General features: G+C 39.2%; 1 protein-coding gene across 1 annotated transcript in view; it reads right to left on the reverse strand.

Annotated features, from left to right (window-relative positions):
* Positions 1-1338: 1338 nt before the first annotated feature.
* The window catches only part of CDS1 (CDP-diacylglycerol synthase (phosphatidate cytidylyltransferase) 1), a 26383-nt gene continuing 11070 nt past the window's right edge, over positions 1339-16651 (reverse strand). The window contains exons 5-13 of the mRNA XM_009890762.1: positions 15081-15220; positions 13431-13489; positions 11144-11226; positions 9586-9673; positions 8454-8522; positions 7491-7643; positions 4813-4932; positions 2656-2759; positions 1339-1468 (exon numbers count right to left, since the gene is read on the reverse strand). Coding sequence (XP_009889064.1) covers positions 1339-1468; positions 2656-2759; positions 4813-4932; positions 7491-7643; positions 8454-8522; positions 9586-9673; positions 11144-11226; positions 13431-13489; positions 15081-15220 — 946 coding nt within the window. The remainder of the gene's footprint in view (positions 1469-2655; positions 2760-4812; positions 4933-7490; positions 7644-8453; positions 8523-9585; positions 9674-11143; positions 11227-13430; positions 13490-15080; positions 15221-16651) is intronic.

Raw genomic sequence — 16651 nt, forward strand, 5'->3', positions numbered from 1 at the left:
CACACTCATGTGGCATCGGTATGTTCACCGCAGGAGAAACTTATTTACAATTAGTTGGAAAAATTAAATTGTATCAAGTTACAGTATACCAAAACAAAATTGGTATTTGTGCTTTCTGTTTGTACAGGAGCCATTTTTGTCATTTCAAAAAAAGTTTATATTTTTATTTGCATCAAGACATGTCACATGATGAAAACAGTTAGAAAACAGCTAGGAGTGAGAATTACAGAGCATCAGCTTTCCTCATATGCTCCATTAAGTCTACAGAATAGCTGCTTTCTACAAAAATTCTCCATTCAAACACCTATGCAATTATCCAAGCTTGCTTGAGGATCTTCTTAATAAATAATAACACACAGCAGAAGAACCGTGCATCCTGGCTTGCACTGTGGACATTCATGAGATAAAAGTTGCTGCCTTCACTGAGTAACACAGTAATAAAACAGCACTTAAACTTCACTTTTTACTCTGGACCTCAAAGTGCTTTTAAAAAGAAGGAAATACCCCCATTCTACACAGTAGTTAAGAGGCACAAGGAATAAGGCTTGAATTACTGTCTTCAGACACGTGGAAAGCAAGGGCTTAAACTCCAGATTCTCCTCAATCTGTTTACTGGGTTGGAGAATCCCATTTTCTCAGGTAATCTCTACTCTTGGATGTAGATGCTTGTTTATAATCCATAATGTTAACCAAAAAAATAGCAGCTCCACAGCCCAAACAGCCCAGCTACACTTCAGTAAAGGTACTTTTCTCTTGAAAGCATAAAATAGTTTCATAAGAAAGCTGTTTAATTAAAAACAGAGCTAAGTTTAACCTTCATAGTAAATACAGGTAGTCTGATACAGCAGGCTGTAAGTACCTCTTTGACCGGGCTAACAAGTATTTGCTGGCATTTCAGCACTGGGCTACAGAAAAGTGACAACCTGCCTCACCTGTTTATTGCTTCAGTAGCCACTGGAGACCAAAAACATATTGCTAAGATTTGCCATATTAAATAACTCTTTAAAAACTAACAGTGAATTTTTAATTTTTTTTTTTTGTTTAATTAGGTACAAAGCCTGTCAGGCTGGGTGCTGAAGGAAGACTGCTGCCGTCCACTTCAGGAACTAAAATATACAGCATGTGTACTGTTATTTTGCAAGCATTTTAATTATGTTAGGAGTAAGAGGTCTTCTGTGTCCAAATAGGAAGTCATCGCATTCACATTCATTTAAGGAAACATTCACCTCTTCCAGACCACAGACTACTCTTCTGTCAGTTATCTATGTGCACATTTGCAACGCTTTTCCACAAGCTTCTTGTAAATGGAAGTTTCTTCTAGTCCTCTGTTTTTACAAACTACCCTCTCAGAGATGGCTGCAGGATCCCTTTTTCGACCAGGTGAGATTTCAGGGTCTTATACACGCTTAGTTGTTGCTCAGGCTGAAGTATCAACAGCTGTTTCAGTAATTTGCTGGGATTTGGACCCCTGTCAATGAAAAAAAGAACATTTTTTTCTTTTTTGTGAGCAGCAGCTCTAAAGAAACTTTTTGACAGCTTTCCATTTTCCTCTTGCTGCACAAATGATGCCATCCCTTTTTTGGGGATACCAAGTTATGGATTTCTCCCAGTCCATCTCCTCAGGATGCATGGGAGAGCATTACTGGCAAAGCATTCTCCTTAGCTCAATCTGACCAGAAACTAAAAAGCATTTCTTGTATTTTCTGTCAAGTGGGGATATTAAGAAGTCTTATGACAAATAAGATTCACTGATTCATCCTTAATCACTGTAATCAACGTTTTTCATCAACGAAGCTTTCTTAGTTTAGTATCTGTTGCCAGATAAGATGCGTACTATTGAACTAAATGGAAAGTTGGCCAGGTTGATAAAGAAAACCACAAATTAAACCAAGCTTTTCTAAATAACAGACTCATTTTTAGGTAGTCACTTATTTACAGTCTACTTCTAAGATGGATCGAATACGAAACAAAGAATCTGTTGCTGATTAGGTATCTAATAATTATTTAGCCATATCCATTTACAAAACTAAGAGCATGTATCAGTTTGGACACCTACACCCCCTTGATCCCTCCTGCACCAGCAACTAAAATGACTGACTGTAAGAGAATTGTCATTCCCATGATTTCTTCTGGGAAGCTGGTGTGGTTCAGGGAAGATGAGCAGTATTTTTAAGAAGTTGTCTCCTCTCTTTAACCATAGCGTTTTCATCTTAAACAGAAAATCCCAAGTCAAGTGACTGAGAAATACCAAAACTCACGGGAAGAACTGCAGTCTCACAGCCTACAGGCTCTTCAGAAACCACACAGGGAAAGCAGATGTTGCAGCAACCCTCCTGCTCAAAACCCCATCCTCATACCTCTCTGTAACCAGTAAACTCAAGTAAAACTTCTAACAGGCTGCTACACAAAACTTTCTGGTACTTAGGATACACAGGTTACCTTTAACAGCAGTCACAGAAACATTAAGGCATAGCTTGAACCTGACACAAATCCATATGTTTTCTTAATAGTTCCGTATTTGAAATCGTTGCATAAGTCAGATGTAGAAACCTGCAATCTCCACTATGCTAACAGTGCAGAACATAACTCATATGAAGTAACTATGGTACAGCCCCTATCCAAGCTTAAGTATTTAATAATGTAAAAAGCCCGTACCTTATGAAACTGGTGATATAGACATGAACAAAAGTGGCCATCAAGTACTGACAATCAAAGCGATCCATTATCCCACCATGCCCAGGGATCGTGTCTGCAAAATCCTTTTGGGTGTGAAGGACAGGGGAAAAAGAAGGACAGGGGAAGAAAAAAAATAAAAAAATCAGGGTCAGCGATTCCTATGAAACACACTAACGATGTATCACTTGACAGCAGCACATTAAGGCCGCAATTAAGCTACAGTTTCACTGCATGGAGCCAAAAGTTAGCAAAAGCCTCCTTTGCTAAAGGAGTTTGTAACTGCAAAGGTGAGTCAAGGGGTGAGAAGAAAAAGAAGAGATGAAGCAATTTGTCCACAGTATCACACAAGAGGACGGCAGTAGGTCAGGTGCAGGTTGGCCAGTGCTGAATACACTTGCGTGCCCATACATACATCATTTTGTAGCAAGCCTCTTAAGCTAATGGCCATTTCTTGACTCTGCAGAATCTAATTCTCCTCTTCAACACTTTTATTGCTTTATCCTCTACAGGTAGCTGCTGCTGAAGCACTTGTTACCAGGGAATATGTTTTTGCTACAAGAGAAGCAGTGACCCGAGGACTCTTTCCACTGTCTAACACTGGCTTTGCTAGTCGTACTGCCCATTCACCTGCCATTTTTTTCACTGGGTTCTTGGTAACCCATAGTTAAAAACCATAATGTGTGCATACAATATAAATATATTTAGCAGAATCTAAAAACCTTGTAGTGAAAAAATTATCACTACTTAAAAAAAATAATTTCCGATTCAAACAAAGCTTGATACGCTACCTTTGTGTTACCCAGCCTTGTCTGTAGAACAGCTTTATAAGTCAAACTACCCTCATGTATCCTTTTAGTCATCCACACTCATTTGTGTACTCACTGGGTGAAAACCCTGACCTTACTCATGGGGGGCGACTGCCAGCAAGTTAAACCAGTCCTGTGCTGGTGCCACTTCAGCCCTCCAGTGCTGGGCAGGCACAGAGTGTCCAACCTAACCTACGCGCTGCCTTCAGTAACAATTCCACAATATCCCTGTCTTCCCGACAGTCCTTTGGTCACCGCCTTGGGACCCTGAAGTATTTAAAAAAAAAAATATCTATTTTTTAATGCTGTACTTATTCTTAAAGTGCTGCTTTTCAAAAGCATTTTTTTCCCCAAAAAAGCCTTTCTTCACACAGTCTTTTTCTAGCTGGATGTACAGATATGACAGCGCATGAGGCTGTAGCTAGCAAAGTGCTGGGCAAGCTGCTCGGATTGGCATAAGAAAGAGGGGTAAGTACAAGCACGTGTATGGGAGTTCAGCACAAACAGAGAGGTTTATATGCTTCTGTGCAAAGCACATGCCAAAACCGGTGGACATAGGGAACAATAACAAGAACAACAACAAGCAACAGGATAAGAATTACAGCAGTCCTACCAAGACATAAAGAAGGTCGGGAGAAAATTTGGGGCTGCCCTCTTCCCATACTCCTGCTGCCACTTAATACCAGCCAGGGACAACACTGCCACAAGCGACAGCGCACACCTTGCAATAAACAGAGGTTAGCACGTCACAACATTTGCCAATACACACTCTTGTTACAAGACGGCACTGTATTGGCAAAGGCAGCCAAACATCCCATGCTTTGGTGAACCTGACACGTCAGCGTCTGCGTACGACACAAATACTATTGGTAAAACACAGCCAGCCACAACCTGAAGGGTAAAACGCTCTTGGTGCTTCTTAAGCATCTACAAATTGCCTTTCACATCAAGTGAAATATCTCACACCTTGCCTGTCTAAATCACTTCTGCAACACGACTTGGAAGAGTAATTAGCGACCAAAATATGCAACGAAATTATTTTTAGATTTCCAACATTTAAAGTCACATGTTGATTATGCAAAGTTTTAAGAACAGCACACACATATATCTGATAAAACTACGTACTGCTGCTGATGCTAAAAACAGCTCAAACATCATTGCACCTTAGTAAAAACACTAAATACCACAATGAACAATTTAAAAAAAAAAAACAAACAAACAAACAAAAGCCCAAAACAAACCCAGCCCACCAATTCACCAATTTATCTAATTTAAAGAGAAAATCCAAAACTGGAAAAACCAAAACTGGCTTACAGGACTCATTGCTCACCTTGATTTTGAAAGCTCTTTTAAATCCACTGGCAAAGAATCCTCCAAATGGCCCAATTAATGAGGCAAATGTTGACAGTGCAATGCTGTGCATCTGAAATGGGTACATATTCACCATTTCCTACAAGAAAAAATATTTCAATGTATTTGATTGTAGGCATTTTAAGCTTAAATATTTTAAAACAGGGCTGTAACAGAGCAAATTTCCACAAAGCTCCAGTTTTCTTACACAAAGTAATACTGTAAAGAAAGGAAAAGTAGACGCACTGTAGAAACTGCTGAAAGGTCTGGTCATGTGAACAGGATGAAGTATTTGGGGTTGCTAGAGCAGTTAACTTTAACAAAGTATGTGGTTTTCAGCTACTCACTTAGTTGATTATAATGAATATAACTACTAATTCCATAACGAATGATGGGACTGTCTAGTCTTCCCTGGCTGCGCTTTTCCAGCTGCATTTCCTGTAAACGAAGGAGCTCTCCACAAATTCCTAGTATTGCTCTAATAAGTGGCCCAATGCTTTCCACAAACTTGTCACCTTCATGCAATTCTGTCACTTCTTTCAAGTGCTCTCACAAGATAGATATGAATTTTGCACTAGTCTGCCATACAGTCACCTTTGTGTACATACGGCAATAATGGGAGATAGGTTTACCCCCAATAATACTTTTGAGTTTGCATTTAAACAGGTATTGTTCTTCTCAGCCTGTTCACAGACTTGAAACTTGTTTTGATCTGTTCAGGTTCTTACAGATGAGAAAGACTTCATTGGCAATGGGTACCTGTTTTCCTTCCTGACACAGATTAGAAAGAAGGGTTTTTTTTTGGTTGGTTGGGGTGTTTTGAGTTTGTTGGTTTGTTGTTTTTTTTTTTTTTTATTAGGGTTTTTTGGTTTGTTTGGGTTTTCGGGGTTTTGGGGTTGTGGTTTGTGTTTGGTTGTTTGTTGTTTTTTTTTTTTTAACTTAGCTTTGAGCACTTTCAAGTACAAGTTCCAGCCTTTGAGGGAACTCTATGCTGGCCTCATCCCTGAAAGCAGAGCACACCTCACTTGGCAAGTCTTGATAAACACCATCTGTAGCTGAAAAATCCTGTTACTTTGTGTTTCTGATTTGCATCACAGGCGGCCAACACCAATTAACTTCTTGACTACTTTGTGCAGTTAAGACACCTTTCTTTTAGGCTAAACTATTCAATTGGTCAAACAGCAAAGTTTATGAGTTGGAATTAAGTCAATTTTGTTGGGAGACCACAAAGCTCAACATCTTTTGACACCAAACAAAACGTCTTCCGAACATAACATCTGGTCATATTTCTCAGAGAGAACATCAGGAATTGAGTAACAGTGGGAAAACCAAAACCAGGCTGTTGCCCAAACAAGAAGATTCAACTGGACTTTCTATAAAGAGTGCTAAAACTAATTCTCTCCTCAAAAGGCTTGTTAAAGCCTGGCAAAAGTATTCCTGAAGGGCACATGGAACTACCCTCTCTTTTTAGGGTTAACTGATAGCTCTCTAGTAGACTGGGACAGAGCTGGGCATTGTCCAGCTCCTTGCCCTTTAACAAAACACACAATATAGCTGGACACAGTAAGATTTCTCTGGGCTCAGTCCACATTATGATTTTGTGCAGAAAAATCCGTATTAAATTTGCAATCAAGCCCACAGTCCCTGAAGCAATGGTATTTTCATTTAGTATGAAAATATCGGAGCTCCTTCTAGATGTACAATAGCTTTTCTAAGGACCAACTGTAGCCATTAATTACTTTTATTCTTGGGTTTGGTTGCTACAGTTTCTAGTCTGTGCTTTCTTCTTGTAACCTTGTCAATTTTTCTCTCCTTCAGTGTTCCATCCATGTAACCATAGGCAAAGCCCACTGCCTTCCTGAGTGCTGTGCGCTCACTCTCTGTGCTGAGCCACCGCACGGGCAAGGGGAGTGCTGCGGAACCCACTCCTTCTGCCTTTATCCCAGTCACCTCCTCTTTGCCCTAAAGGAAAGATAATGACAGACTGCTTTGTTTCTGTTTGGTATTCTCTTCCTGTTGGAGTGCCTCTGGAGCCTGTGACTTCAGAAGCACTGCTTTGTATAGTAGGATAATTAAGGACCTATTTCTTGACAGCGCACTTAAAAGAATTTGCAGGCTGGGTGTGAGGAAAACGGCCGGTGACTACATTACATGGAACTATTACTGGTACTCCTTTTTCACTCAGCACAGAAGTAATGGCACTAACGCACACGATGCTACGTGGCGAAGAAAGTACAAGTCCAATCCTAACAGCAGTTACACACTAGTTGAAAATGCAATGAAGTTCTACAAGATTACCTAAGCTTGCTACTAATTTGGGCCATAACAAGGCTTTGTCCCCTTTCCATAAAAATTTAAAGGTTGCTCTTCAAAAATGGTTCTGTCTGCAAAATGCTTAAGTGACATCCATTTCCAGCACAAAGAAGATACGGGCCACAAGAATACAGGCAGGTGTCCTTGAGTGACTCCGGCAATGCATAATAATTCTGCTTAAACAATCTCCTCCATCTGAGCAACAGACAGGCTTGTAGTATCGGTTCAGTTCTTGTCCTTCAAGCATTACCAGCGTTCATATACCTCTCTAAAAAGGTTTAGAAAACCATTCAAGCTGGAAAGTACAATTTGAATTTTAACCAAAGCCTTGGTTTTTTTCCTTACCCATCCCAACACAGCCTGAAGCAATGGTGGCACAGAGTACTTCTTCATCTGAAAGAGCTCTGAAGGTTCACACTCTGTCACAAATCTGTTGGTTTCACTGTTATATTCCACGGGGCAGACAAAGTACTGATGCTGAGCCAAAAAATAGGAGAACTGAAAAGCAAAATGAAGACTCCTGAAATAGGAATTTGTGGTTACAGTCAAAAAATCATACTGTAATGGATAGCTTTGTCATCACAAGCTGAGGATAATGAAAATATTTTTAATAACAGAGAGACCCAGAATGGACTAAAATCAGCCTGTTTAAGTTGGAGAACACCTCAATAAGGCAGACAAATGCTCGGTGTGCTTAGTGATGATTTCCCAGCTTGTTTTCCTTTTCATCTCTCTCAGATTCATACCTATTGGACGTGTCTGCATTATAAAACCCCAGAACGTTAGCCACTCATCATTTTTTCCGGTTCATTTCTCCATTAAAACTTGAACTGTCGCTTCTACCAAGTTTGGCAGTTATGCGTTCTGCTGACCTTGGTGATAAATTACTTATCAGAATAGTTACTGTATGCTCTTATTATCTTATATGTATATTAGTGTAAACTACTTCTCAGGAGAAATGTCATAAAGTATGTAATACAAAAGTACTATTATACAAAGCACAACTAATGCGATCAATAAACTTCAATTTCAAGATAGGGATGCAACTAATACATAAAACAATTCCAAGTATAGTAACAAAACATTGGCAAAAATGCCCAGTATAACTTATTCAGGAGAGGTGCAAGCCTTGCCCAGCCTTTCCAGCTAGTTACGAATTGGCAGAACTCTCTAGCCGAAAAAAAAACCAACCCTAACTCTTAGGCTTTCAGCATTTTGAGATTATCAAATTTGTCAGTAATTTTACTTCAAGTAAAACCAGAAAGTTGAAGACTGAACCTATACAAGGAAAGTCCTGCGACTACTTACAATAAATCCAAATACAACTGTGGAAAAGAAGCCTCCAATGAACCCTTCCCAGGTCTTCTTGGGAGACAGCTAGGCACAAAAGAGATAGTATTAGCCTCATCAGTTGTATCACTGAGCCCTTTTTTACTCTATTTCTGGACTCTGTTTGTGAAAATTAAGCTCCTACTTGGTTTTTCAAAGGTGTGTGTGAAATACTGAATGTCAGCAGCTGCAGCCACTGAACATGATAAAGAGAGGAGTATGGCTAAGGACCTGTCCCAGGCAAGGAGAGAAAGTGCCACAGCTTGGTCGGTGCCACTGGGCAGTTTGAGGGAACAGAGGGGTCCCTTCCCATCTGCTGCTGCCTGCCTCTGGCCATGGCTCACCCTGATTAAGCAGCTGAGCTCATTCAAGCAGAAGACTGGGAAACCTGCATGAGCATGCTATGGCTGTGTTGGAGACCTCCGCTAGCAAGTGCACATTTAGATAGTGACAGAAGCCTGGGTGTTAGACAACTCCTGCTGGAGACGCTCCTGGAGAGACACTAGCTTCCTACATAGACTGGCAAACTAATACAGCAAATAACAGCAGGCCTAGAGAGATCAGTGTAGAAAGCTATTTTCTTCATCAAATTCTATCATCTTTTCAATTTAGGAGCAGTTTAATATCAGAACCAACTAAATACCTAAAAGTTAACATGGCAACATCACGAAAATAATAATTCATGGCTTTCTGTGGGGTGTTGCATATTCTACCAGAATAGGAAGATTACTACTTGAGCCCTTCTCAGTGCTACGTCAACAAGACCAGATGTGGAAGAGGTATATATATCTAGCAGCTTACTTCAAATTACAGTTTCTGTACAGTAAGGATGCAGTTAAACCTGCATATGAAATCCCAAAAGGAAGCAATTATAAATAATGATGCAATAGCCTCAAACTGTATTATACTGTAATGTCAATATTACATTCACATTAATCCCAGTTTCCACTCACAAATCTTCAGGAACAGGATAGTCAATTTGTTTTTTTAGCAAAGATGTGTATCGTGCAGTACAGCAGAAAGTATTGTTTCCATGAACGTGTTTTTGAACCACTATCAAAAATGCTATAAATTCTTAAACCTTGTTAGTGAGGAGTACCTCAGTACCTACCTTAATTAATGGAGTTCTGCCAAAGAAGAATCCAAAAATGTAAGCAGTAATATCATTGCAGATAACACTGGAAATTGGAACCAGAAACCTAGAGACAGACATAAAAAGTGTCATGGAGAAAAAGAAAAGCTGCCCAAACCTAAACACAGGACAAAAATTGAAACAGCAGCATTTCTTTCTGGGAAGTTTTTCTATAGTATTTAGAAGAAATTATGTTTCATAACGTATTCACCTAGTTCCCCCATGAGCAGCATATTTAGCTATACTGGTTTTAGTCTTCAGCCAATCAAGACCATTACAGATCCATGTTAGTTCAAGTTAAAATATGATTTTGGTGCATGAGTTTAAAAAGTGAACAGGCTGGCTTTTTCCTATCAGGCTGGAAGACTGGTACCACAGTTAAGAAGAAATCAACAGATATAAACACGTTAATGTTATTGGTAACATCAAAGCAAGCAAATTCCTTGTAGAGTTTAATGATACCTAAATTTAAAAAATAAAAAAGTTTTTTTTTTTCCTTCTGTCAGTTTGGAGAAGCCTGTGTTAGCTTTCTAATTGTTCTGCGCATGCAGACAGCATCTGAATTTGTTATTCAAGCCTGTTAACCTTTTCTTTGCCCCCTGTTCAAAGCAGGGATGAATTAATAAGCTAAAACTCAGATTTTGTGCCATCTGCCAAATTGCCTAGCACCAGTGGAAATAAGAAATAGCAGGCTAGCAAGGCAACTAGGTTCAGGTTTTGGCACATGAACACAATCACTATGAAAAGAATCTGTTTGTACAAACTTTGTCGAAGGCTTTGGGTTTTCTTTCTAACTATTGAGCACTGCAATAATCTCTCCAGTTGTACATATATCAGGAAAAGAAAAAGGAGAACATGCAGTATTACACCCTTGGAAGAACACAAATAGTCTTGCATGTGCTTTTTCCTTCTTTCTCAACTTGTAATTTACCCTGTTGCTAAAAAAGCGGGGGGCGGGAAAACACACCCACTCTTTGAAGAGTGGTTTTCAGTAATCAAGTTTAACTGCATCATCAGAAATTAATATATTGCTGGAAATGCAGCATTAGGATGACCCAACAATATCCAAGATTTAAACTCTTAAAATATTTTAAGTAATCTGAATTTATCTGAACAGGGAAGGCAGCCAGATTGGGGATTTCAAATTAAATGGTCCAACTTCAATAGCTCTGAGAAACCTGAAGCTCCCAACTAATTGAAAAAGAATTGCTGAATATTCATCCATTCAGCAAAATGCTATGGAAACTAGTTCACCGAGCACGCAAGCAATCCTGTTCCTTGCAAGTAAATGAAGTGGCCGTTCAAAACTACCATACTTGTGGCTGCCGGTCTAGTTAAAGAGGTTTCCGCTTCCTCTCCTGTATCCTTTACCTCATTGCTCCCAATTCCTCTGACTCCCCATCCAACGAGACATTAATGCTCCTTTAATTTGTGCTGCTTTAACTGTTCCCACAATTATTCCCTAACCAGATCTATGTAAAATAGCCAACCTTTCAATGCAATAGAGTTACAAATCAGTTTGTTACTGTCCCCTTACCAGATCATGCCTTCAAAGAGATTTTGGATGACAAGATGAGATTGAGTTACAGTGATCAGCAAAGTGACATGAGTCCATGCGAACTGTTAACAATGCAACAACACAACAGTTAGTGAAAACACCAATCTGTACACCTTGATAAATACTGGCGTGTCAGCTAGAGGAGCTACCTAGGAGCTCACAGGAAAGACCAGTTCTAGTGATAATGCAAGAGATGTGTGCATACAGTATATCACAAGTTAGCTGGCTTTCTGAAGCAAGTACTGAAACTTTAACAGGTTTCCCCACCACTTACCTCCACCCAGAATTTTTTTAAGTGCAGTTTAACATCCGATTTAATAAGACATACACCTTCAGTGTGAAAGCAGCAAAGAAATGTAAGCAATGTGATATTCTGTATATACATATAACAGACATGTTAGAACTGTAACAATAAAATGGCAATGAACTACTCATGAAAGAGTCACGTTACACAGATGTGGATATCTCCCATAACAGAATACCAGTCCTCTTATGAAACATGAAAGTTCTCAGGATTAGCAAAACCAAAGTGTTAATTTTTATGCACATGGTCATTTAAACAGTCATTTTCTTCAGTATTACTGTATGTACTTGGTGTTTATTCTGTAGCGCCAGTGTACAATGAAGTGGTTTCTGAATAGTTTACCTTTAAAGATTCTACAATAGATTTTATTTTCCAAAAACTTTTAAATCAAGAACTGATAGTTTTCCCAAGAAACACCAAATTTAAGCACTCTAAATGTCTGGGCGATTTAACACTCGGAACATCCTACTTTTTTAATTCTCTTGTCACGTGTGTTTTCCTATGGCAGTCAACATCTACCTCCAGTTAAAACTGAAGCCTTCACTGAAGGCTGAAAAGGGGAGGTTCAAGAACTAACTAAAAGTCTGTGAAATTATTATCTGCAGGTTAATTAAAGCCTCTCTGCAGCAAAATTTTTAGTATTTGTACAGTGATATTGGAACACCACCTAAAACCAAATGGCCACTTTCCTTGTCTGTTCAAACACTGTGTTGCCACACAGCAGATACACGACTTCCCTCTGTTTTACTGCAGTTCTTAGGTAGTCACACCTTAATGTTTTCTGGGCAGGTACCAAGTCATATGACTGACACCACATTTTTTCTGCCTTCTTTCCAGAAGGGGGAAGAGGAAAATAAATCATGGAAAATGTATATGTTTACCTTGTGCCAATCTGAAGATGAGGACTTTTTTTGCAGATTAGAAGATAATGACCACCTCTCCTAGAAAAGCTGCATCTCCCTCTGAGGCAAGTTCTCCCACATACAGGGTACATTTTTTTTTGAGTAAAAGACTTTTTTACATGCTCATACAGGGCTCAGCTAAGTCTTAGCCTAGAGTTAGGGATCCTCAATGGTAAAGTGCTACCTAAAGCACTGTAGAAACAGAGGGGTTAACTGCATCCCTGGAGCTTTAGGAAATCTTTAAGGTTGCGCAATGCCCTGACTGCTCAAGTTCTTTAAAGACAGGAGCTGTACTACATTACTGTTTTACTGTTGCTTCTACTCCTTCCTATATATAAGTGGGGGGGGGTCAGTGGGTTTTTTGGGGTTTGGATTGGTCTGATTTTGTGTTGTTTTTTTTGTGGTTTTTTTTTTTTCTTTTACCTGTGATGTTACAAAATTAGTTTTTGACCTATAAGATACATACAAGAAAAGGATTCATGCTCTTGATTAGCTACTATGCTGTTTATTAGGTGTACAAATACGAGAGACGAGAACACTGGTTTCTTTTAATAGATTAATGATCTATTGAGGCACAGCAGAGCAGAAGACTAGAGCTGCTGTTAAGTGTCAAAGAATAAATCTTCCATAAAGGGGTTAAGAACAAGTTCCCTTCATAGTACTTCAGTGAGGCCTCTACAAAGTAACACTTGAGTCACAAGAACCACTTCCGATGCTATGCTGAACTATTTGCCTTCAGACCTGCGAGGGAGATGCACACCCCTTTCTCCAGGAATCTCTTTCATATCAACCTATCCCTAGAGGAAACGTATCACATTGCATATGCAGAAAGCCTCACCAATGACAGCTTGTACTGACTGAAAGGCCACATCCCGTGATATAATAATAACCTGCAAGGTGAACAGATACCAAACAGCCCAACACCACTTGATTTCGTGCTACTGATTTTCATGCACATTTTCCACACCCCTCTTCCAAGCTATTTTATGAACATAGGGACATGACTGTTTCTAGTGACATTCATAATGTGAGTGACCACAGCAAAGTGGGTAATACACACCATGTAAAACTGCAGGCGATAATGTTTCTTCACTAAACTCAAAACAAACATGCAGAAGCCTGTAAAACAAAGCAAGTGTAGTTTGTACCATCTTATATTTAATTACACTGAACTGTGATATACCACTAATTCTCTTCCCTTGAAGCAGCTTTTAATCCTTCTACTGCTAGAAGCATTTGCTTGTATTTGGTTAAGTGTATATACGGAATTATTCTCATTAGAGCACAAGGTTTTGTTCACAGTAAACAGTAAAGGGCATCTATTTCATTACTTAGTAGGTCCCGTTGTTGACATCAATTTTTAGGGAAGGAGACCATCACCTCTAAAAACCACTCAAAAATCAGGTTGACAAGCTAGGTTTGAATAATTAACAGAAATAATTGACAGGCAAAGACCAACTTGCCCCTTTCCCCAAGACAGGCATACGGCTGCACGCAATGCAAGCATGAGGTGCAGGTGTCAGAGAATTCAGCTGACTGAAAGAAACATTCTGGGGGGCTAACAGAGCACCTCTTCTCCCTTAGGGCAACTTCCCGTGCCAGCAGGGTCAGAGGCCCTCAAAAGACCCTTAACCCTGCGGACAGCTCCTCAGTGACCCCACAATCCCAATGCGACAGCCGCCAAGCGACTCTGCTATGCTCTGCCTCCTGCTTTTGCTTATGAGTGGCTTGTCCCACCTCTGCCCTCACCACCCTTCAGTGGTCATGATGCATTAGTTAAGTTAGTTTCCTCAATCCAAAGCCAGCTGAAAAAGGTCAAGTCTTGCAAAGCTGGTTTCTTTCTTTTCTTTCTTTTCTTTCTTTTTTAGTTTGCGATCTAAGCACTGATTAAAATTGTTATTTGGTTTAAAAAAAAAAAAAAAAAAACAGCAGACTGACAGTTCATCGTGAAGATCAGGTTTCTTAATATATTTCACAAGTATCTGTGGCATAGCAGCCTCCTGTCGCTTAGGCCAATCTCAGTCTTCAATAAATTTAATTTTAGGCTAAAGTAATATTAACTGCATTGCTGAAAACACCATGGACTATATTTACATGTTCACAAAGCAATACCTCCCCCCTCCCCCCCCCAAGACTGCCAGCTTATGTCTCTTCTTCCTAGACAAGAGGTTTTTTTAAAAGTCTTTCTTTGGATAGGGAGGAAAATCTATGCATGAGGCAAGAATCTGAATATCTTGCAGACAAAATAAAGCCTCGGGCATTTTGAATAATCAGTTTAAAATATATTGGTAAATCTTATTGCTGTAGACCTAGTAGAATACTTGCACAATAAAGCATCAACCCAGCATAGCAATTACAAATACAAGTCATCTCAACAGACTGCCAAAATAACGTTCATGTATTCAGGTACTGAGCTCCAGTTCTTCAGTGATCGAAATTAATTCACGCCAACTTCTTTTAAGCAGTATTAGCTCAATTTCACAAGATCATCTACTTGTTTAAGCTGCCTTCTTCTTCTCAGTGAATGCAAAATTTATATTCAGCTTTTCACAGGAAAAATGGAACTACGAACACCTAACTTCCTCAAACATCAAGGGGAAAAAGAAACTGAAAGTGCATAAAGCTGGGGAGCTTTTTTTTTTTTAAATAAATAAGCACAGAAACAAATGCAGCATAAATTTATTTCATTTTTGACATTTCCTACACTTACCTGTTAAATAGAGTGCAAAAGATATAAACCTGTGGTAACGAATTAGGAATTGAAGCTGTTCTCTTCTCTGAACAAATGTAGCGAAGTAATCCGCTACAGTCTCTCCATAAAAGAAGTAGTTCACACAGAGCAAAAAGTACCTACAACATAAAACATAAACATTATTTTAACAAGATAATATGTATTTAAGTGTCATTCTTAAAAACAGAACAAAATCCTAAACAAAAAACACCACACAAGGAAAATCAGAAGAGTAGAAAAGACATGCAAGAAAAATAAAGTTCAAGTATAAATCTAGTCTTATGCTTCTAGGTCAGTGTCTCCTCTGACAAGCCAATTTTTGTAATTTACTTCTTCTACAGCAACCATACTAGAAAAACAAACACATTTTGCCTGATACAGTTGGAAAATTCATTTCTTAACTACAGTATTGAATATCCCAAACCTATACAAGTTGTTTTCAGATATCCTAAATGTACAGAACAAGTATCTGCTATCATCGATATTGACATAAGCAATTCTGCATATTCTTTTCCTGTATCCTAATAAGGGTAGTTCATGATTTCTACCTTACAAATAGGAAAAAAGGTACTTGCATAAAGAATCCTCTGAGCTTATAGGAGAGTAAATCTGACATGGAGCTTGAGGAGCTGAATGCAACTGTACTTTTGCCATCTGGCCTGAAGGTTCTCGTCTGAAAGAGTGCCACATCTCCTGCTCCACTCCACCATGCACTTTGCATTTTAGCTTTCTTGACAGAGCAATAATCTTACAGGGTTAAATCCATCAACGAACTAGTAAATGCAGCTGTTACTACCACTATTTCAAAACAATTCTGTGGGAGCATGACCACGCCCAAGGTTCAACTGAGGTAAAATGTCACCTTCAGCCATCTCTTTTTGAAGGATCTTCAAAGAAATTCCTTTCAGTCAAAACAGTCAGTACACAAGTAATTCTGTCACAGGTTTTCATACAAATTCAGTTACTCAGCTTTCTAAAGTTAAGTCACAATGGGACCTCAAATGCCAAGGCTGCACTCAATAAAACCCAATAAATAGCAAATCCAAAACCACTAAGAGATGCACCTGTCTAGGCAACATACTTTTCAGCTTATTACCAAAGTCAGCCACAGAAGATGGCTGTGATTCAAGACTGGATCTCTGGATAGTCTCGGAGCAATCAGTACTCATTCTCTTCTCCCCAAGAGATGTTAATGTTCACTTTGCAAGGCTTCATGTCTCTACATAAGCCAAATAACTGATGTTCAGACTAGTAACAGGATTCTCTCATCTCACTGAAGTGTCTTAATATTTAGCCTCAGTGGCAAGATGTTGGACTGAAAGGAGCTTTGATGTTACCTAGTGTGGCAATGCAGAGGAGTTGATTTTGAGCTCCACATATGAAACTGATGGTGGTCAACTGCAAAAGTAGACAAAGTGGTAGATTGCACATCTCCTCCTCTAAAAATTTTGGCAAGACTGCAGAATTATTCATGTATGAGTCTGCTCTAGCTGTAGATCCAGAAGCCACAGACTAAAGCAGACAATAGATCAGTCCCCTGGATAATCCAG

The sequence above is a fragment of the Charadrius vociferus genome, unplaced genomic scaffold (genome assembly GCF_000708025.1).
Source record: "Charadrius vociferus isolate BGI_N301 unplaced genomic scaffold, ASM70802v2 scaffold178, whole genome shotgun sequence".
NCBI classification, from domain to species: domain Eukaryota; kingdom Metazoa; phylum Chordata; class Aves; order Charadriiformes; family Charadriidae; genus Charadrius; species Charadrius vociferus.